Source organism: Hoplias malabaricus, chromosome 5 (assembly GCF_029633855.1).
Source record: "Hoplias malabaricus isolate fHopMal1 chromosome 5, fHopMal1.hap1, whole genome shotgun sequence".
NCBI lineage: Eukaryota > Metazoa > Chordata > Actinopteri > Characiformes > Erythrinidae > Hoplias > Hoplias malabaricus.
Genome location: NC_089804.1, coordinates 554,466 through 580,344, shown reverse-complemented (window position 1 = coordinate 580,344; position 25,879 = coordinate 554,466). Strand labels below are relative to the sequence as shown.

The following is a 25,879-nucleotide window of genomic DNA, read 5'->3' as shown; positions in this document are numbered from 1 at the left end:
CGACACACACTCTCACACCCTGGAGGGTCCCGAGTCCTTCACAACACGACACACACTCACACACCCTGGAGGGTCCCCAGTCCTTCACAACACGACACACACTCTCACACCCTGGAGGGTCCCGAGTCCTTCACAACACGACACACACTCACACACCCTGGAGGGTCCCCAGGCCTTCACAACACGACACACACTCACACTCCCTGGAGGGTCACCAGTGCTTCACAACACAACACACACTCACACACCCTGGAGGGTCACCAGTCCATCACAAAACGACACACACTCACACACCCTGGAGGGTCCCGAGTCCTTCACAAAACGACACACACTCACACACCCTGGAGGGGCCCCAGTCCTTCACAACACAACACACACTCACACACCCTGGAGGGTCACCAGTCCATCACAACACGACACACACTCACACACCCTGGAGGGGGCACCAGTCCTTCACAACATAACACACACTCACACACACTCACACACCCTGGAAGGTCCCGAGTCCTTCACAACACAACACACACTCACACACCCTGGAGGGGGCACCAGTCCTTCACAACATAACACACACTCACACACCCTGGAGGGTCCCCAGTCCTTCACAACACAACACACACTCACACACCCTGGAGGGTCCCCAGTCCTTCACAACACAACACACACTCACACACCCTGGAGGGTCCCGAGTCCTTCACAACATGACACACACTCACACACCCTGGAGGGTCCCCAGGCCTTCACAACACGACACACACTCACACACCCTGGAGAGTCCCCAGTCCTTCACAACACGACACACACTCACACACCCTGGAGTGTCCTCAGTCCTTCACAACACAACACACACTCACACTCCCTGGAGTGTCCTCAGTCCTTCACAACACAACACACACTCTCACACCCTGGAGGGGGCACCAGTCCTTCACAACACAACACACACTCACACACCCTGGAGGGTCCCCAGTCCTTCACAACACGACACACACTCACACACCCTGGAGGGTCCCGAGTCCTTCACAACACGACACACACTCTCACACCCTGGAGGGTCCCCAGTCCTTCACAACATAACACACACTCACACACCCTGGAGGGGCCCCAGTCCATCACAACACGACACACACTCACACACCCTGGAGGGTCCCCAGTGCTTCACAACACGACACACACTCACACACCCTGGAGGGTCCCGAGTCCTTCACAACACAACGACACACTCACACACCCTGGAGGGTCCCCAGTGCTTCACAACATGACACACACTCACACACCCTGGAGGGTCCCGAGTCCTTCACAACACAACGACACACTCACACACCCCAGAGGGAGCCCCAGTCCATCACAAAACGACACACACTCTCACACCCTGGAGGGTCCACAGTCCTTCACAACACGACACACACTCACACACCACGGAGGGTCCCCAGTCCTTCACAATACAACACACACTCACACACCCTGGACGGTTCCCAGTCCTTCACAACACGACACACACTCACACACCCTGGAGCGTCCCCAGTCCTTCACAACACGACACACACTCACACACACTGGAGAGGGCCCCAGTCCTTCACAACACGACACACACACACACACACCCTGGAGGGGGCCCCCAGTCCTTCACAACACGACACACACTCACACACACTGGAGAGGGCCCCAGTCCTTCACAACACGATATACACTCACACACCCTGGAGGGAGCCCCAGTCCTTCACAACACGACACACACACACACACACACCCTGGAGGGGGCCCCCAGTCCTTCACAACACGACACACACTCACACACCCTGGAGCGTCCCCAGTCCTTCACAACACGACACACACTCACACACACTGGAGTGGGCCCCAGTCCTTCACAACACGACACACACACACACACACCCTGGAGGGGGCCCCCAGTCCTTCACAACACGACACACACTCACACACACTGGAGAGGGCCCCAGTCCTTCACAACACGATACACACTCACACACCCTGGAGGGAGCCCCAGTCCTTCACAACACGACACACACACACACACACACTCACACACCCTGGAGGGAGCCCCAGTCCATCACAAAACGACACACACACTCACACCCTGGAGGGAGCCCCAGTCCTTCACAAAACGACACACACACTCACACCCTGGAGGGAGCCCCAGTCCTTCACAACACAACACACACACACACACACTCACACCCTGGAGGGGGCACCAGTCCTTCACAACAAAACACACACACACACACCCTGGAGGGTCCCCAGTCCTTCACAAAACGACACACACACTCACACCCTGGAGGGGGCACCAGTCCTTCACAACAAAACACACACTCTCACACCCTGGAGGGTCCCCAGTCCTTCACAACACAACACACACTCAAACACCCTCACACACTCTGGAGGGGGCCCCAGTCCTTCAAAACACGACACACACTCTCACATCCTGGAGGGTCCCCAGCCCTTCACAACATAACACACACTCACACACCCTCACACACTCTGGAGGGGGCCCCAGTCCTTCAAAACACGACACACACTCTCACACCCTGGAGGGTCCCCAGTCCTTCACAACACAACACACACTCAAACACCCTCACACACTCTGGAGGGGGCCCCAGTCCTTCAAAACACGACACACACTCTCTCATCCTGGAGGGTCCCCAGCCCTTCACAACATAACACACACTCACACACCCTGGAGGGTCCCCAGGCCTTCACAACACGACACACACTCACACTCACTGGAGGGTCACCAGTGCTTCACAACACGACACACACTCACACACCCTGGAGGGAGCCCCAGTCCATCACAAAACGACACACACTCACACACCCTGGAGGGTCCCGAGTCCTTCACAAAACGACACACACTCACACACCCTGGAGGGGCCCCAGTCCTTCACAACACAACACACACTCACACACCCTGGAGGGTCCCGAGTCCTTAACAAAACGACACACACTCACACACCCTGGAGGGTCCCCAGTCCTTCACAACACAACACACACTCACACACCCTGGAGGGGGCACCAGTCCTTCACAACATAACACACACTCACACACACTCACACACCCTGGAAGGTCCCGAGTCCTTCACAACACAACACACACTCACACTCCCTGGAGGGTCCCCAGTCCTTCACAACACAACACACACTCACACTCCCTGGAGGGTCCCCAGTCCTTCACAACACAACACACACTCTCACACCCTGGAGGGTCACCAGTGCTTCACAACACGACACACACTCACACACCCTGGAGTGTCCTCAGTCCTTCACAACACGACACACACTCACACACCCTGGAGGGTCCCCAGGCCTTCACAACACAACACACATTCACACACCCTCACACACTCTGGAGGGGGCCCCAGTCCATCACAAAACGACACACACTCACACACCCTGGAGGGTCCCCAGGCCTTCACAACACAACACACATTCACACACCCTCACACACTCTGGAGGGGGCCCCAGTCCATCACAAAACGACACACACTCACACACCCTGGAGGGTCCCCAGGCCTTCACAACACAACACACATTCACACACCCTCACACACTCTGGAGGGGGCCCCAGTCCATCACAAAACGACACACACTCACTCTCCCTGGAGGGTCCCCAGGCCTTCACAACACGACACACACTCACACACCCTGGAAGGTCCCGAGTCCTTCACAACACAACACACACTCACACTCCCTGGAGTGTCCTCAGTCCTTCACAACACGACACACACTCACACACCCTGGAGGGTCCCCAGTCCTTCACAACACGACACACACTCACACACCCTGGAGGGTCACCAGTCCTTCACAACACAACACACACTCACATTCCCTGGAGTGTCCTCAGTCCTTCACAACACGACACACACTCACACACCCTGGAGGGTCACCAGTCCTTCACAACACAACACACACTCAAACACCCTCACACACTCTGGAGGGGGCCCCAGTCCTTCAAAACACGACACACACTCTCACATCCTGGAGGGTCCCCAGCCCTTCACAACATAACACACACTCACACACCCTCACACACTCTGGAGGGGGCCCCAGTCCTTCAAAACACGACACACACTCTCACATCCTGGAGGGGGCACCAGTCCTTCACAACACAACACACACTCTCACACCCTCACACACTCTGGAGGGGGCCCCAGTCCTTCAAAACACGACACACACTCTCACATCCTGGAGGGTCCCCAGCCCTTCACAACATAACACACACTCACACACCCTGGAGGGTCCCCAGGCCTTCACAACACGACACACACTCACACTCACTGGAGGGTCACCAGTGCTTCACAACACGACACACACTCACACACCCTGGAGGGAGCCCCAGTCCATCACAAAACGACACACACTCACACACCCTGGAGGGTCCCGAGTCCTTCACAAAACGACACACACTCACACACCCTGGAGGGGCCCCAGTCCTTCACAACACAACACACACTCACACACCCTGGAGGGTCACCAGTCCATCACAACACGACACACACTCACACACCCTGGAGGGTCCCCAGTCCTTCACAACACAACACACACTCTCACACCCTGGAGGGTCACCAGTGCTTCACAACACGACACACACTCACACACCCTGGAGGGTCCCGAGTCCTTCACAAAACGACACACACTCACACACCCTGGAGGGTCCCCAGTCCTTCACAACACAACACACACTCACACTCCCTGGAGGGTCCCCAGTCCTTCACAACACGACACACACTCACACACCCTGGAGGGAGCCCCAGTCCTTCAGAACACGACACACACTCACACACCCTGGAGGGTCATTAGTCCTTCACAACACGACACACACTCACACACCCTGGAGGGTCCCCAGTCCTTCACAACATAACACACACTCACACACCCTGGAGGGTCCCCAGGCCTTCACAACACGACACACACTCACACACCCTGGAGGGTCCCCAGTCCTTCACAACACAACACACACTCACACACCCTGGAGGGGGCACCAGTCCTTCACAACACAACACACACTCACACACCCTGGAGGGTCCCCAGTCCTTCACAACACAACACACACCCACACACCCTGGAGTGTCCTCAGTCCTTCACAACACGACACACACTCACACACCCTGGAGGGTCCCCAGGCCTTCACAACACAACACACATTCACACACCCTCACACACTCTGGAGGGGGCCCCAGTCCATCACAAAACGACACACACTCACACACCCTCACACACTCTGGAGGGGGCCCCAGTCCATCACAAAACGACACACACTCACACACCCTGGAGGGTCCCCAGGCCTTCACAACACAACACACATTCACACACCCTCACACACTCTGGAGGGGGCCCCAGTCCATCACAAAACGACACACACTCACACACCCTGGAGGGTCCCCAGGCCTTCACAACACAACACACATTCACACACCCTCACACACTCTGGAGGGGGCCCCAGTCCATCACAAAACGACACACACTCACTCTCCCTGGAGGGTCCCCAGGCCTTCACAACACGACACAGACTCACACACCCTGGAAGGTCCCGAGTCCTTCACAACACAACACACACTCACACTCCCTGGAGTGTCCTCAGTCCTTCACAACACGACACACACTCACACACCCTGGAGGGTCCCCAGTCCTTCACAACATAACACACACTCACACACCCTGGAGGGTCCCCAGTCCTTCACAACACGACACACACTCAAACACCCTGGAGGGTCACCAGTCCTTCACAACACGACACACACTCACACACCCTGGAGGGTCCCCAGTCCTTCACAACATAACACACACTCACACACCCTGGAGGGTCCCCAGTCCTTCACAACACGACACACACTCTCACACCCTGGAGGGTCCCCAGTCCTTCATAACACAACACACACTCACACACCCTGGAGGGTCCCCAGTCCTTCACAACACAACACACACTCTCACACCCTGGAGGGGGCACCAGTCCTTCACAACATGACACACACTCACACACCCTGGAGGTTCCCCAGTCCTTCACAACACGACACACACTCACACACCCTGGAGGGTCCCGAGTCCTTCACAAAATGACACACACTCACACACCCTGGAGCGTCCCCAGTCCTTCACAACACAACACACACTCACACACCCTGGAGGTTCCCCAGTCCTTCACAACACAACACACACTCTCACACCCTGGAGGGTCCCCAGTCCTTCACAACACAACACACACTCACACACCCTGGAGCGTCCCCAGTCCTTCACAACACAACACACACTCACACACCCTGGAGGGTCCCCAGTCCTTCACAACATAACACACACTCACACACCCTGGAGGGAGCCCCAGTCCATCACAAAACGACACACACTCACACACCCTGGAGGGTCCCGAGTCCTTCACAAAACGACACACACTCACACACCCTGGAGGGGCCCCAGTCCTTCACAACACAACACACACTAACACACTCTGGAGGGTCACCAGTCCATCACAACACGACACACACTCTCACACCCTGGAGGGTCCCGAGTCCTTCACAAAACGACACACACTCACACACCCTGGAGGGTCCCCAGTCCTTCACAACACAACACACACTCACACACCCTGGAAGGTCCCGAGTCCTTCACAACACAACACACACTCACACTCCCTGGAGGGTCCCCAGTCCTTCACAACACGACACACACTCACACACCCTGGAGGGTCCCCAGTCCTTCACAACACAACACACACTCACACACCCTGGAGGGTCCCCAGTCCTTCACAACACAACACACACTCACACACCCTGGAGGGGGCACCAGTCCTTCACAACATAACACACACTCACACACCCTGGAAGGTCCCGAGTCCTTCACAACACAACACACACTCACACTCCCTGGAGGGTCCCCAGTCCTTCACAACACAACACACACTCACACACCCTGGAGGGAGCCCCAGTCCTTCAGAACACGACACACACTCACACACCCTGGAGGGTCATTAGTCCTTCACAACACGACACACACTCACACACCCTGGAGGGTCCCCAGTCCTTCACAACATAACACACACTCACACACCCTGGAGGGTCCCCAGTCCTTCACAACACGACACACACTCACACACCCTGGAGGGTCCCCAGGCCTTCACAACACGACACACACTCACACACCCTGGAGGGTCCCCAGTCCTTCACAACACAACACACACTCACACACCCTGGAGGGGGCACCAGTCCTTCACAACACAACACACACTCACACACCCTGGAGGGTCCCCAGTCCTTCACAACACAACACACACTCTCACACCCTGGAGGGTCACCAGTGCTTCACAACACGACACACACTCACACACCCTCACACACTCTGGAGGGGGCCCCAGTCCATCACAAAACGACACACACTCACACACCCTGGAGGGTCCCCAGGCCTTCACAACACAACACACATTCACACACCCTCACACACTCTGGAGGGGGCCCCAGTCCATCACAAAACGACACACACTCACACACCCTGGAGGGTCCCCAGGCCTTCACAACACAACACACATTCACACACCCTCACACACTCTGGAGGGGGCCCCAGTCCATCACAACACGACACAGACTCACACTCCCTGGAGTGTCCTCAGTCCTTCACAACACGACACACACTCACACACCCTGGAGGGTCCCCAGTCCTTCACAACATAACACACACTCACACTCCCTGGAGTGTCCTCAGTCCTTCACAACACAACACACACTCACACACCCTGGAGGGTCCCGAGTCCTTCACAACACAACACACACTCACACTCCCTGGAGTGTCCTCAGTCCTTCACAACACGACACACACTCACACACCCTGGAGGGTCCCCAGTCCTTCACAACATAACACACACTCACACACCCTGGAGGGTCCCCAGTCCTTCACAACACGACACACACTCACACACCCTGGAGGGTCACCAGTCCTTCACAACACGACACACACTCACACACCCTGGAGGGTCCCCAGTCCTTCACAACATAACACACACTCACACACCCTGGACGGTTCCCAGTCCTTCACAACACGACACACACTCACACACCCTGGAGGGTCCCCAGTCCTTCACAACACAACACACACTCACACACCTTGGAGGGGGCACCAGTCCTTCACAACACAACACACACTCACACACCCTGGAGGGTCCCCAGTCCTTCACAACACAACACACACTCTCACACCCTGGAGGGTCCCCAGTCCTTCACAACACAACACACACTCACACACCCTGGAGGGGGCACCAGTCCTTCACAACACAACACACACTCACACACCCTGGAGGGTCCCCAGGCCTTCACAACACAACACACATTCACACACCCTCACACACTCTGGAGGGGGCCCCAGTCCATCACAAAACGACACACACTCACACACCCTGGAGGGTCCCCAGGCCTTCACAACACAACACACATTCACACACCCTCACACACTCTGGAGGGGGCCCCAGTCCATCACAACACGACACAGACTCACACTCCCTGGAGTGTCCTCAGTCCTTCACAACACGACACACACTCACACACCCTGGAGGGTCCCCAGTCCTTCACAACATAACACACACTCACACTCCCTGGAGTGTCCTCAGTCCTTCACAACACAACACACACTCACACACCCTGGAGGGTCCCGAGTCCTTCACAACACAACACACACTCACACTCCCTGGAGTGTCCTCAGTCCTTCACAACACGACACACACTCACACACCCTGGAGGGTCCCCAGTCCTTCACAACATAACACACACTCACACACCCTGGAGGGTCCCCAGTCCTTCACAACACGACACACACTCACACACCCTGGAGGGTCACCAGTCCTTCACAACACGACACACACTCACACACCCTGGAGGGTCCCCAGTCCTTCACAACATAACACACACTCACACACCCTGGACGGTTCCCAGTCCTTCACAACACGACACACACTCACACACCCTGGAGGGTCCCCAGTCCTTCACAACACAACACACACTCACACACCTTGGAGGGGGCACCAGTCCTTCACAACACAACACACACTCACACACCCTGGAGGGTCCCCAGTCCTTCACAACACAACACACACTCTCACACCCTGGAGGGTCCCCAGTCCTTCACAACACAACACACACTCACACACCCTGGAGGGGGCACCAGTCCTTCACAACACAACACACACTCACACACCCTGGAGGGTCACCAGTCCTTCACAACACGACACACACTCTCACACCCTGGAGGGTCCCCAGTCCTTCACAACACAACACACACTCACACACCCTGGAGGGGGCACCAGTCCTTCACAACACAACACACACTCACACACCCTGGAGGGTCCCCAGTCCTTCACAACACAACACACACTCTCACACCCTGGAGGGTCCCCAGTCCTTCACAACACAACACACACTCTCACACCCTGGAGGGGGCACAAGTCCTTCACAACACAACACACACTCACACACCCTGGAGGTTCCCCAGTCCTTCACAACACAACACACACTCACACACCCTGGAGGGTCCCCAGTCCTTCACAACACAACACACACTCTCACACCCTGGAGGGGGCACCAGTCCTTCACAACACAACACACACTCACACACCCTGGAGGTTCCCCAGTCCTTCACAACACGACACACACTCACACACCCTGGAGGGTCCCGAGTCCTTCACAACATGACACACACTCACACACCCTGGAGGTTCCCCAGTCCTTCACAAAATGACACACACTCACACACCCTGGAGCGTCCCCAGTCCTTCACAACACAACACACACTCACACACCCTGGAGGGGGCACCAGTGCTTCACAACACAACACACACTCACACACCCTGGAGCGTCCCCAGTCCTTCACAACACAACACACACTCACACACCCTGGAGGGTCCCCAGTCCTTCACAACACAACACACACTCACACACCCTGGAGCGTCCCCAGTCCTTCACAACACAACACACACTCACACACCCTGGAGGGTCCCCAGTCCTTCACAACACAACACACACTCACACACCCTGGAGTGTCCCCAGTCCTTCACAACATAACACACACTCACACACCCTGGAGGGAGCCCCAGTCCATCACAAAACGACACACACTCACACACCCTGGAGGGTCCCGAGTCCTTCACAAAACGACACACACTCACACACCCTGGAGGGGCCCCAGTCCTTCACAACACAACACACACTAACACACTCTGGAGGGTCACCAGTCCGTCACAACACGACACACACTCTCACACCCTGGAGGGTCCCGAGTCCTTCACAAAACGACACACACTCACACACCCTGGAGGGTCCCCAGTCCTTCACAACACAACACACACTCACAAACCCTGGAGGGAGCCCCAGTCCATCACAAAACGACACACACTCACACACCCTGGAGGGTCCCCAGTCCTTCACAACACAACACACACTCACACACCCTGGAGGGGGCACCAGTCCTTCACAGCATAACACACACTCACACACACTCACACACCCTGGAAGGTCCCGAGTCCTTCACAAAACGACACACACTCTCACACCCTGGAGGGTCCCCAGTCCTTCACAACACGACACACACTCACACACCCTGGAGGGTCCCCAGTCCTTCACAACATAACACACACTCACACACCCTGGAGGGTCCCCAGTCCTTCACAACACGACACACACTCACACACCCTGGAGGGTCCCCAGGCCTTCACAACACGACACACACTCACACACCCTGGAGGGTCCCCAGTCCTTCACAACACAACACACACTCACACACCCTGGAGGGTCCCCAGTCCTTCACAACACAACACACACTCTCACACCCTGGAGGGTCACCAGTGCTTCACAACACGACACACACTCACACACCCTGGAGGGTCCCCAGGCCTTCACAACACAACACACATTTACACACCCTCACACACTCTGGAGGGGGCCCCAGTCCATCACAAAACGACACACACTCACACACCCTGGAGGGTCCCCAGGCCTTCACAACACAACACACATTCACACACCCTCACACACTCTGGAGGGGGCCCCAGTCCATCACAAAACGACACACACTCACACACCCTGGAGGGTCCCCAGTCCTTCACAACATAACACACACTCACACACCCTGGAGGGTCCCCAGTCCTTCACAACACGACACACACTCACACACCCTGGAGGGTCCCCAGTCCTTCACAACATAACACACACTCACACACCCTGGAGGTTCCCCAGTCCTTCACAACACGACACACACTCAAACACCCTGGATGGTCCCGAGTCCTTCACAACATGACACACACTCTCACACCCTGGAGGGGGCCCCAGTCCTTCACAAAATGACACACACTCACACACCCTGGAGCGTCCCCAGTCCTTCACAACACAACACACACTCACACACCCTGGAGGGGGCACCAGTCCTTTACAACACAACACACACTCACACACCCTGGAGCGTCCCCAGTCCTTCACAACACAACACACACTCTCACACCCTGGAGGGGGCACCAGTCCTTTACAACACAACACACACTCACACACCCTGGAGCGTCCCCAGTCCTTCACAACACAACACACACTCACACACTCTGGAGGGGGCCCCAGTCCTTCAAAACACGACACACACTCACACATCCTGGAGGGTCCCCAGTCCTTCACAACATAACACACACTCACACACCCTGGAGGGTCCCCAGGCCTTCACAACACGACACACACTCACACACCCTGGAGGGTCCCCAGGCCTTCACAACACGACACACACTCACACACCCTGGAGGGTCCCCAGTCCTTCACAACACGACACACACTCACACACCCTGGAGGGTCCCCAGGCCTTCACAACACGACACACACTCACACTCCCTGGAGGGTCACCAGTGCTTCACAACACAACACACACTCACACACCCTGGAGGGTCACCAGTCCATCACAAAACGACACACACTCACACCCTGGAGGGTCCCGAGTCCTTCACAAAACGACACACACTCACACACCCTGGAGGGGCCCCAGTCCTTCACAACACAACACACACTCACACACCCTGGAGGGTCACCAGTCCATCACAACACGACACACACTCACACACCCTGGAGGGGGCACCAGTCCTTCACAACATAACACACACTCACACACACTCACACACCCTGGAAGGTCCCGAGTCCTTCACAACACAACACACACTCACACACCCTGGAGGGGGCACCAGTCCTTCACAACATAACACACACTCACACACCCTGGAGGGTCCCCAGTCCTTCACAACACAACACACACTCACACACCCTGGAGGGGGCACCAGTCCTTCACAACATAACACACACTCTCACACCCTGGAGGGTCCCCAGTCCTTCACAACACAACACACACTCACACACCCTGGAGGGTCCCGAGTCCTTCACAACACAACACACACTCACACACCCTGGAAGGTCCCGAGTCCTTCACAACACAACACACACTCACACACCCTGGAGGGGGCACCAGTCCTTCACAACATAACACACACTCACACACACTCACACACCCTGGAAGGTCCCGAGTCCTTCACAACACGACACACACTCACACACCCTGGAGGGGGCACCAGTCCTTCACAACATAACACACACTCACACACACTCACACACCCTGGAAGGTCCCGAGTCCTTCACTGCACGACACACACTCTCACACCCTGGAGGGGGCCCCAGTCCTTCACAACACGACACACACTCACACACCCTGGAGGGTCATCAGTCCTTCACAACACGACACACACTCACACACCCTGGAGGGTCCTCAGTCCTTCACAACACGACACACACTCTCACACCCTGGAGGGTCCCCAGTCCTTCACAACACAACACACATTCACACACCCTCACACACTCTGGAGGGTCCCCAGTCCTTCACAACACAACACACACTCACACACCCTGGAGCGTCCCCAGTCCTTCACAACACAACACACACTCACACACCCTGGAGGGTCCCGAGTCCTTCACAACACAACACACACTCTCACACCCTGGAGGGTCCCCAGTCCTTCAAAACACGACACACACTCATACATCCTGGAGGGTCCCGAGTCCTTCACAACACGACACACACTCATACATCCTGGAGGGTCCCCAGGCCTTCACAACACAACACACATTCACACACCCTCACACACTCTGGAGGGGGCCCCAGTCCTTCAAAACACGACACACACTCACACACCCTGGAGGGTCCCCAGGCCTTCACAACACAACACACATTCACACACCCTCACACACTCTGGAGGGGGCCCCAGTCCTTCAAAACACGACACACACTCACACACCCTGGAGGGTCCCCAGGCCTTCACAACACGACACACACTCACACACCCTGGAGGGTCCCCAGGCCTTCACAACACGACACACACTCACACACCCTGGAGGGTCCCCAGTCCTTCACAACACGACACACACTCACACTCCCTGGAGGGTCACCAGTGCTTCACAACACGACACACACTCTCACACCCTGGAGTGTCCCCAGTCCTTCACAACACAACACACACTCACACACCCTGGAGGGTCCCGAGTCCTTCACAACACAACACACACTCTCACACCCTGGAGGGGGCACCAGTCCTTCACAACACGACACACACTCACACACCCTGGAGCGTCCCCAGTCCTTCACAACACAACACACACTCACACACCCTGGAGGGTCCCGAGTCCTTCACAACACAACACACACTCTCACACCCTGGAGGGGGCACCAGTCCTTCACAACACAACACACACTCACACACCCTGGAGGTTCCCCAGTCCTTCAAAACACGACACACACTCATACATCCTGGAGGGTCCCCAGGCCTTCACAACACAACACACATTCACACACCCTCACACACTCTGGAGGGGGCCCCAGTCCTTCAAAACACGACACACACTCACACACCCTGGAGGGTCCCCAGTCCTTCACAACATAACACACACTCACACACCCTGGAGGGTCCCCAGGCCTTCACAACACGACACACACTCACACACCTTGGAGGGTCCCCAGGCCTTCACAACACGACACACACTCACACACCCTGGAGGGTCCCCAGTCCTTCACAACACGACACAGACTCACACACCCTGGAGGGTCCCCAGTCCTTCACAACACAACACACATTCACACACCCTGGAGGTTCCCCAGTCCTTCAAAACACGACACACACTCATACATCCTGGAGGGTCCCCAGGCCTTCACAACACAACACACATTCACACACCCTCACACACTCTGGAGGGGGCCCTAGTCCTTCAAAACACGACACACACTCACACATCCTGGAGGGTCCCCAGTCCTTCACAACACAACACACATTCACACACCCTGGAGGTTCCCCAGTCCTTCAAAACACGACACACACTCATACATCCTGGAGGGTCCCCAGGCCTTCACAACACAACACACATTCACACACCCTCACACACTCTGGAGGGGGCCCCAGTCCTTCAAAACACGACACACACTCACACACCCTGGAGGGTCCCCAGCCCTTCACAACATAACACACACTCACACACCCTCACACACTCTGGAGGGGGCCCCAGTCCTTCAAAACACGACACACACTCACACACCCTGGAGGGTCCCCAGGCCTTCACAACACGACACACACTCACACACCCTGGAGGGTCCCCAGGCCTTCACAACACGACACACACTCACACACCCTGGAGGGTCCCCAGTCCTTCACAACACGACACACACTCACACTCCCTGGAGGGTCACCAGTGCTTCACAACACGACACACACTCACACACCCTGGAGTGTCCTCAGTCCTTCACAACACGACACACACTGACACTCCCTGGAGGGTCACCAGTGCTTCACAACACGACACACACTCTCACACCCTGGAGTGTCCTCAGTCCTTCACAACACGACACACACTCACACACCCTGGATGGTCACCAGTCCTTCACAACACGACACACACTCTCACACCCTGGAGTGTCCTCAGTCCTTCACAACACGACACACACTGAAACTCCCTGGAGGGTCACCAGTGCTTCACAACACGACACACACTCTCACACCCTGGAGTGTCCTCAGTCCTTCACAACACGACACACACTCACACACCCTGGATGGTCACCAGTCCTTCACAACACGACACACACTGAAACTCCCTGGAGGGTCACCAGTGCTTCACAACACGACACACACTCACACACCCTGGAGTGTCCTCAGTCCTTCACAACACGACACACACTCACACACCCTGGAGGGTCCCCAGGCCTTCACAACACGACACACACTCACACACCCTGGAGGGGGCCCCAGTCCTTCACAACACGACACACACTCACACACCCTGGAGCATCCCCAGTCCTTCACAACACGACACACACTCACACACCCTGGAGGGAGCCCCAGTCCTTCACAACACGACACACACACACACACACACACTGGAGGGGGCACCAGTCCTTCACAACACGACACACACTCACACACCCTGGAGGGGGCACCAGTCCTTCACAACACGACACACACTCACACACCCTGGAGGGTCCCGAGTCCTTCACAACACAACACACACTCACACACCCTGGAGGTTCCCCAGTCCTTCACAACACGACACACACTCACACACCCTGGAGGGTCCCCAGGCCTTCACAACACGACACACACTCACACACCCTGGAGTGTTCACAGTCCTTCACAACACAACACACACTCACACACCCTGGAGGGTCCCCAGTCCTTCACAACATAACACACACTCACACACCCTGGAGGGTCCCGAGTCCTTCACAACACAACACACACTCACACACCCTGGAGGGTCCCGAGTCCTTCACAACACAACACACACTCACACACCCTGGAGGGTCCCCAGTCCTTCACAACACGACACACACTCACACACCCTGGACGGTTCCCAGTCCTTCACAACACGACACACACTCACACACCCTGGAGGGTCCCCAGGCCTTCACAACACGACACACACTCACACACCCTGGAGGGTCCCCAGGCCTTCACAACACGACACACACTCACACACCCTGGAGTGTCCACAGTTCTTCACAACACGACACACACTCACACACCCTGGAGGTTCCCCAGTGCTTCACAACACGACACACACTCACACACCCTGGAGGATCCCGAGTCCTTCACAACACAACACACACTCACACACCCTGGAGGTTCCCCAGTCCTTCACAACACGACACACACTCACACACCCTGGAGGGGGCACCAGTCATTCACAACACGACACACACTCACACACCCTGGAGGGGGCACCAGTCCTTCACAACACAACACACACTCACACACCCTGGAGGTTCCCCAGTGCTTCACAACACGACACACACTCACACACCCTGGAGGGTCCCGAGTCCTTCACAACACAACACACACTCACACACCCTGGAGTGTCCACAGTCCTTCACAACACAACACACACTCACACACCCTGGAGGGTCCCCAGGCCTTCACAACACGACACACACTCACACACCCTGGAGGGTCCCCAATCCTTCACAACACGACACACACTCACACACCCTGGAGGGTCCCGAGTCCTTCACAACACAACACACACTCACACACCCTGGAGTGTCCACAGTCCTTCACAACACAACACACACTCACACACCCTGGAGGGTCCCCAGGCCTTCACAACACGACACACACTCACACACCCTGGAGGGTCCCCAATCCTTCACCACGCGACACACACTCACACACCCTGGAGGGTCCCCAATCCTTCACAACACAACACACACTCACACACCCTCACACACCCTGGAGGGTCCCCAGTCCTTCACAACACAACACACACTCACACACCCTGGACGGTTCCCAGTCCTTCACAACACGACACACACTCACACACCCTGGACAGTTCCCAGTCCTTCACAACACAACACACACTCACACACCCTGGAGTGTCCACAGTTCTTCACAACACGACACATACTCACACACCCTGGATGGACCCGAGTCCTTCACAACACGACACACACTCACACACCCTGGAGGGTCCCCAATCCTTCACAACATAACACACACTCACACACACTCACACACCCTGGACGGGCCCCAGTCCTTCACAACACGACACACACTCACACACCCTGGAGGGTCCCCAATCCTTCACAACATAACACACACTCACACACACTCACACACCCTGGACGGGCCCCAGTCCTTCACAACACGACACGCACTCACACACCCTGGACGGTTCCCAGTCCTTCACAACACGACACACACTCACACACCCTGGAGGGTCCCCAGTCCTTCACAACACGACACACACTCACACACCCTGGACGGTTCCCAGTCCTTCACAACACGACACACACTCACACACCCTGGAGGGTCCCCAGGCCTTCACAACACGACACACACTCACACACCCTGGAGGGTCCACAGTTCTTCACAACACAACACACACTCACACACCCTGGAGTGTCCACAGTTCTTCACAACACGACACACACTCACACACCCTGGACGGGCCCCAGTCCTTCACAACACGACACACACTCACACACCCTGGAGGGTCCCGAGTCCTTCACAACACGACACACACTCACACACCCTGGAGTGTCCACAGTTCTTCACAACACGACACACACTCACACACCCTGGACGGGCCCCAGTCCTTCACAACACAACACACACTCACACACCCTGGAGGGGCCCCAGTCCTTCACAACACGACACACACTCACACACCCTGGACGGGCCCCAGTCCTTCACAACACGACACACACTCACACACCCTGGAGTGTCCACAGTTCTTCACAACACAACACACACTCACACACCCTGGAGTGTCCCGAGTCCTTCACAACACGACACACACTCACACGCCCTGGAGGGTCCCGAGTCCTTCACAACACGACACACACTCACACACCCTGGAGGGTCCGGAGTCCTTCACAACACGACACACACTCACACACCCTGGAGGGTCCCGAGTCCTTCACAACACAACACACACTCACACACCCTGGAGGGTCCCGAGTCCTTCACAACACGACACACACTCACACACCCTGGAGGGTCCGGAGTCCTTCACAACACGACACACACTCACACACCCTGGAGGGTCCCGAGTCCTTCACAACACAACACACACTCACACACCCTGGAGGGTCCCGAGTCCTTCACAACACAACACACACTCACACACCCTGGAGGGTCCTAAGGCCTTCACAACACGACACACACTCTCACACCCTGGAGGGTCCCCAGTCCTTCACAACACAACACACACTCACACACACTCTCACACCCTGGAGGGTCCCCAGTCCTTCACAACATAACACACACTCACACACCCTGGAGGGTCCCCAGTCCTTCACAACACGACACACACTCACACACCCTGGAGGGTCCCCAGTGCTTCACAACACGACACACACTCACACACCCTGGAGGGTCCCCTGTGATTCGCAACACGACACACACTCACACACCCTGGAGGGGCCCCAGTCCTTCACAACACGACACACACTCACACACCCTGGAGGGTCCCGAGTCCTTCACAACACAACACACACTCACACACCCTGGAGGGGCCCCAGTCCTTCACAACACGACACATACTCACACACCCTGGAGCGTCCCCAGTCCTTCACAACACAACACACACTCACACACCCTGGAGGGTCCCCAGTCCTTCACAACATAACACACACTCACACACCCTGGAGGGGCCCCAGTCCTTCACAACACGACACACACTCACACACCCTAGATGGTCCCCAGTCCTTCACAACACGACACACACTCTCACACCCTGGAGTGTCCCCAGTCCTTCACAACACAACACACACTCACACACCCTGGAGGGTCCCGAGTCCTTCACAACACAACACACACTCTCACACCCTGGAGGGGGCACCAGTCCTTCACAACACGACACACACTCACACACCCTGGAGCGTCCCCAGTCCTTCACAACACAACACACACTCACACACCCTGGAGGGTCCCGAGTCCTTCACAACACAACACACACTCTCACACCCTGGAGGGGGCACCAGTCCTTCACAACACAACACACACTCACACACCCTGGAGGTTCCCCAGTCCTTCAAAACACGACACACACTCATACATCCTGGAGGGTCCCCAGGCCTTCACAACACAACACACATTCACACACCCTCACACACTCTGGAGGGGGCCCCAGTCCTTCAAAACACGACACACACTCACACACCCTGGAGGGTCCCCAGGCCTTCACAACACAACACACACTCACACACCTTGGAGGGTCCCCAGGCCTTCACAACACGACACACACTCACACACCCTGGAGGGTCCCCAGTCCTTCACAACACGACACAGACTCACACACCCTGGAGGGTCCCCAGTCCTTCACAACACAACACACATTCACACACCCTGGAGGTTCCCCAGTCCTTCAAAACACGACACACACTCATACATCCTGGAGGGTCCCCAGGCCTTCACAACACAACACACATTCACACACCCTCACACACTCTGGAGGGGGCCCTAGTCCTTCAAAACACGACACACACTCACACATCCTGGAGGGTCCCCAGTCCTTCACAACACAACACACATTCACACACCCTGGAGGTTCCCCAGTCCTTCAAAACACGACACACACTCATACATCCTGGAGGGTCCCCAGGCCTTCACAACACAACACACATTCACACACCCTCACACACTCTGGAGGGGGCCCCAGTCCTTCAAAACACGACACACACTCACACACCCTGGAGGGTCCCCAGCCCTTCACAACATAACACACACTCACACACCCTCACACACTCTGGAGGGGGCCCCAGTCCTTCAAAACACGACACACACTCACACACCCTGGAGGGTCCCCAGGCCTTCACAACACGACACACACTCACACACCCTGGAGGGTCCCCAGGCCTTCACAACACGACACACACTCACACACCCTGGAGGGTCCCCAGTCCTTCACAACACGACACACACTCACACTCCCTGGAGGGTCACCAGTGCTTCACAACACGACACACACTCACACACCCTGGAGTGTCCTCAGTCCTTCACAACACGACACACACTGACACTCCCTGGAGGGTCACCAGTGCTTCACAACACGACACACACTCTCACACCCTGGAGTGTCCTCAGTCCTTCACAACACGACACACACTCACACACCCTGGATGGTCACCAGTCCTTCACAACACGACACACACTCTCACACCCTGGAGTGTCCTCAGTCCTTCACAACACGACACACACTGAAACTCCCTGGAGGGTCACCAGTGCTTCACAACACGACACACACTCTCACACCCTGGAGTGTCCTCAGTCCTTCACAACACGACACACACTCACACACCCTGGAGGGTCCCCAGTCCTTCACAACATAACACACACTCACACACCCTGGAGGGGCCCCAGTCCTTCACAACACGACACACACTCACACACCGTGGAGGGGCCCCAGTCCATCACAACACGACACACACTCACACACCCTGGAGTGTCCTCAGTCCTTCACAACACAACACACACTCACACACCCTGGAGTGTCCTCAGTCCTTCACAACACGACACACACTCACACACCCTGGAGGGTCCCCAGGCCTTCACAACACGACACACACTCACACACCCTGGAGGGGGCCCCAGTACTTCACAACACGACACACACTCACACACCTTAGAGAGGGCACCAGTCCATCACAACACGACACACACTCACACACCCTGGAGCATCCCCAGTCCTTCACAACACGACACACACTCACACACCCTGGAGGGAGCCCCAGTCCTTCACAACACGACACACACACACACACACACACTGGAGGGGGCACCAGTCCTTCACAACACGACACACACTCACACACCCTGGAGGGGGCACCAGTCCTTCACAACACGACACACACTCACACACCCTGGAGGGTCCCGAGTCCTTCACAACACAACACACACTCACACACCCTGGAGGTTCCCCAGTCCTTCACAACACGACACACACTCACACACCCTGGAGGGTCCCCAGGCCTTCACAACACGACACACACTCACACACCCTGGAGTGTTCACAGTCCTTCACAACACAACACACACTCACACACCCTGGAGGGTCCCCAGTCCTTCACAACATAACACACACTCACACAACCTGGAGGGTCCCGAGTCCTTCACAACACAACACACACTCACACACCCTGGAGGGTCCCGAGTCCTTCACAACACAACACACACTCACACACCCTGGAGGGTCCCCAGTCCTTCACAACACGACACACACTCACACACCCTCACACACTCTGGAGGGGGCCCCAGTCCTTCAAAACACGACACACACTCACACACCCTGGAGGGGCCCCAGTCCTTCACAACACAACACACACTCACACACCCTGGAGGATCCCCAGTCCATCACAACACAACACACACTCACACACCCTGGAGGGTCCCCAGTCCTTCACAACACGACACACACTCACACACCCTGGAGGGTCCCCAGTCCTTCAGAACACGACACACACTCACACACCCTGGAGGGTCCCCAGTCCTTCACAACACAACACACACTCACACACCCTCACACATCCTGGAGGGTCCCCAGTCCTTCACAACATAACACACACTCACCCACCCTGGAGGGTCCCCAGTCCTTCAAAACACGACACACACTCACACATCCTGGAGGGTCCCCAGTCCTTCACAACACAACACACACTCACACACCCTGGAGGGTCCCCAGGCCTTCACAACACGACACACACTCACACACCCTCACACACTCTGGAGGGGGCCCCAGTCCTTCAAAACACGACACACACTCACACATCCTGGAGGGTCCCCAGTCCTTCACATTATAACACACACTCACACACCCTCAAACACTCTGGAGGGGGCCCCAGTCCTTCAAAACACGACACACACTCACACATCCTGGAGGGTCCCCGGTCCTTCACAACACAACACACACTCACACACCCTCACACACTCTGGAGGGGGCCCCAGTCCTTCAAAACACGACACACACTCACACACCCTGGAGGGGGCCCCAGTCCTTCACAACACAACACACACTCACACACCCTGGAGGGTCCCCAGTCCTTCACAACACGACACACACTCACACACCCTGGAGGGGGCCCCAGTCCTTCACAACACAACACACACTCACACACCCTGGAGGGTCCCCAGTCCTTCACAACACGACACACACTCACACACCCTGGAGGGGGCCCCAGTCCTTCACAACACAACACACACTCACACACCCTGGAGGGTCCCCAGGCCTTCACAACACAACACACACACACACACACCCTCACACACTCTGGAGGGTCCCCAGTCCTTCACAACATAACACACACTCACACACCCTGGAGGGTCCCCAGGCCTTCACAACACGACACACACTCACACACCCTGGAGGGGGCCCCAGTCCTTCAAAACACGACACACACTCACACATCCTGGAGGGTCCCCAGTCCTTCACAACACGACACACACTCACACATCCTGGAGGGTCCCCAGTCCTTCACAACACGACACGCACTCACACACACTCACACACCCTGGAGTGTCCTCAGTCCTTCACAACACAACACACACTCACACACCCTGGAGGGTCCCCAGTCCTTCACAACATGACACACACTCACACACCCTGGAGGGAGCCCCAGTCCTTCACAACACAACACACACTCACACACCCTGGAGGGGGCACCAGTCCTTCACAACACGACACACACTCACACACCCTAGATGGTCCCCATTCCTTCACAACACGACACACACTCACACACCCTAGATGGTCCCCAGTCCTTCACAACACGACACACACTCACACACACTGGAGGGGGCTCCAGTCCTTCACAACACGACACACACTCACACACACTGGAGGGTCCCCAGTGCTTCACAACACGACACACACTCACACACCCTGGAGGGGGCACCAGTCCTTCACAACACGACACACACTCTCATACCCTGGAGGGGGCACCAGTCCTTCACAACACGACACACACTCTCATACCCTGGAGGGGGCTCCAGTCCTTCACAACACGACACACACTCACACACACTGGAGGGTCCCCAGTACTTCACAACACAACACACACTCACACACACTGGAGGGTCCCCAGTCCTTCACAACACGATACACACTCACACACACTGGAGGGGGCGCCAGTCCTTCACAACACGACACACACTCACACACCCTGGAGGGGGCACCAGTCCTTCACAACACGACACACACTCACACACACTGGAGGGGGCACCAGTCCTTCACAACACGACACACACTCACACACCCTGGAGGGGGCACCAGTCCTTCACAACACGACACACACTCACACACCCTGGAGGCTCCCCAGTTCTTCACAACACAACACACACTCACACACCCTGGAGGGTCCCCAGTCCTTCACAACACGACACACACTCACACACCCTGGAGGGTCCCCAGTCCTTCACAACACGACACACACTCACACATCCTGGAGGGTCCCCAGTCCTTCACAACACAACACAACACACACTCACACACCCTGGAGGGTCCCCAGTCTCCCACCACTCTCCACACCTCCTCACAGACATTCACACGGAGATGGACTTGAACCCACAACCCCAGGACCCTAGAGCTGTGACAGCGACACTACCGTGGCGCCCTGGACACATACAGATACTATACACAAACATTTTGTTTATCTCTGTCCCCTGTCTCTCTGTCTCTCTCTCAGGTGGACACTGTTGTACCCAGAGGACCTGTTCCCCCTAGGAGTGAAGATGAATATAATGTCAATGAAATAGGAAAAGGTGTGTGTCCTGGGCAGAATTTCCAGGTGTCCCATCTGCTGCTTCATTTAAATACTGCCCTTGACCCCGCCTCTGACATCCTGCTTGAGCCATACCTGCTCTGCTGGGAGGAGCTCATTAAGTATGCACTAATTAAGCATGTGCTCATTACCATAAGCTGATAGTTTCAAATCACCAGTGTCCACTGCTAAATTGACCTTTAATAAGGAACAGCTTCATCTTTGAGTTGAGTTGTGATCATGGTATGAGTTGTATTATGAATGTTGTGTAATTGTGTGTGGAGTTGTGTGTTTGCTGTGATTGTTGTGTTGTGATTGATGTATGCTGAGTTGTGTTGAATTGTGTGATTGTTGTGTATTCCAGGTTTATGGAGGCTCTGGGTCCTCTGTTTAGTTTATTTACGGGGAAGGTTCAGGAGAAGATTGTTGTGATTCGTCGACTGATGGAAGAGGAATCTGCCCGCAATGCTCATGATCCTAAGATTTCCCAAAATCCCCAGGTCCATGCCTACATCTCAGTGCGGTCCATGCTGGAGGCGGAGCTACAGAGGGGTGTGGTCAGCTTTGACAGACAAACAGACTCTGGCAGCCGGACATTACTGCGCCTCCATCGTTCACTGTTATGGCTGCAGATGCTGCTGGAAAAGCTGCTGGAAGGAGGTCCCGGGGATGGAGCTGAGGGAGGTGATGGAGGTCGCAGCTTGGGGGTGTTGTGTGCAGAGGCCTATGAGGAGGCTTTAGCACCACATCACCCCTGGTTCTTGCAGCAGGCGGCTCACCTGGTGTTCAGAGCCATGCCCAGCAGGGCGGCGCTGCTGCGTATCGTCTGTGTTACGACACAGGAAGAGGCAGAACCAATCATCCACACCATCATTAACACCATCAGAGAAGTTCACCACAGAACACAGAGGGAACTGGAGCAGCGGCACATGATGAACTTGCCATAAACAAACTAGCGATGACACAACACTACTCACAGCAGCAGAAGACATCACAAGGGACACTACAGAAATGGTGGACAATTCCGGGGACAGTATAGAAGCAGGGGACAATACAGGGGACACTATGGATGCCGGGGACACTACAGGAGTCAGTATAGAAGCAGGGGACACTACAGCAGTGGAGACAATACAGGGGACAGTATGGAAGCAGGGGACACTACAGCAGCAGAGACAATACAGGGGACATTATGGAAGCAGGGGACAATACAGGGGACAGTATGGAAGCAGGGGGTGATACATGGAGCATTATGGAGGTGGGGGACAATACAGGGGACACTATGGGAGCAGGGGGTGATACATGAGGCATTATGGAGGTGGGGGACAATACAGGGGACACTATGGGAGCAGGGGGTGATACATGAAGCATTATGGAGGTGGGGGACAATACAGGGGACACTATGGGAGCAGGGGACACTGGAAAAGGGGGGATGTTACAGGCATCAGTATGGAAGCGGGGGATGGTACAGGCATCAGTATGGAAGCGGGGGATGGTACAGGCGTCAGTCTGGAAGCAGAGGATGGTACAGGCGTCAGTATGGAAGCGGGGAATGGTACAGGGGTCAGTATGGAAGCGGGGGATGGTACAGGCATCAGTATGGAAGCGGGGGATGGTACAGGCGTCAGTCTGGAAGCGGGGGATGGTACAGGCGTCAGTCTGGAAGCGGGGGATGGTTCAGGCGTCAGTATGGAAGCGGGGGATGGTACAGGCGTCAGTATGGAAGTGGGGGATTGTACAGGCGTCAGTATGGAAGCGGGGAATGGTACAAGTGTCAGTATGGAAGCGGGGGATGGTACAGGCGTCAGTATGGAAATGGGGGATGGTACAGGCGTCAGTATGGAAGTGGGAGATGGTACAGGCGTCAGTCTGGAAGTGGGGGATGGTACAGGCGTCAGTATGGAAGCGGGGGATGGTACAGGCATCAGTCTGAAAGCAGGGGATGGTACAGGCGTCAGTATGGAAGTGGGACACTGGAAGTGGGAGACAATACAGAGAAAAGTATGGAAGCGGGGGACAATACTAAATTAAAAAAAAGCTTTCAACTTTAAATTTCTATTCTTTTTCTCCACATCCTTTCAGACCCACAGCCACA

At 56.1% G+C, this 25,879-nt stretch overlaps 1 protein-coding gene across 1 annotated transcript in view; it reads left to right on the top strand.

Annotated features, from left to right (window-relative positions):
• The window catches only part of gltpd2a (glycolipid transfer protein domain containing 2a), a 50,397-nt gene extending 25,557 nt beyond the window's left edge, over positions 1–24,840 (top strand). The window contains exons 3-4 of the mRNA XM_066670158.1: positions 23,713–23,909; positions 24,152–24,840. Of these exons, the coding sequence (XP_066526255.1) occupies positions 23,713–23,909; positions 24,152–24,734 (780 nt within the window). The 3' untranslated portion in view covers positions 24,735–24,840. The remainder of the gene's footprint in view (positions 1–23,712; positions 23,910–24,151) is intronic.
• Positions 24,841–25,879: the final 1,039 nt, after the last annotated feature.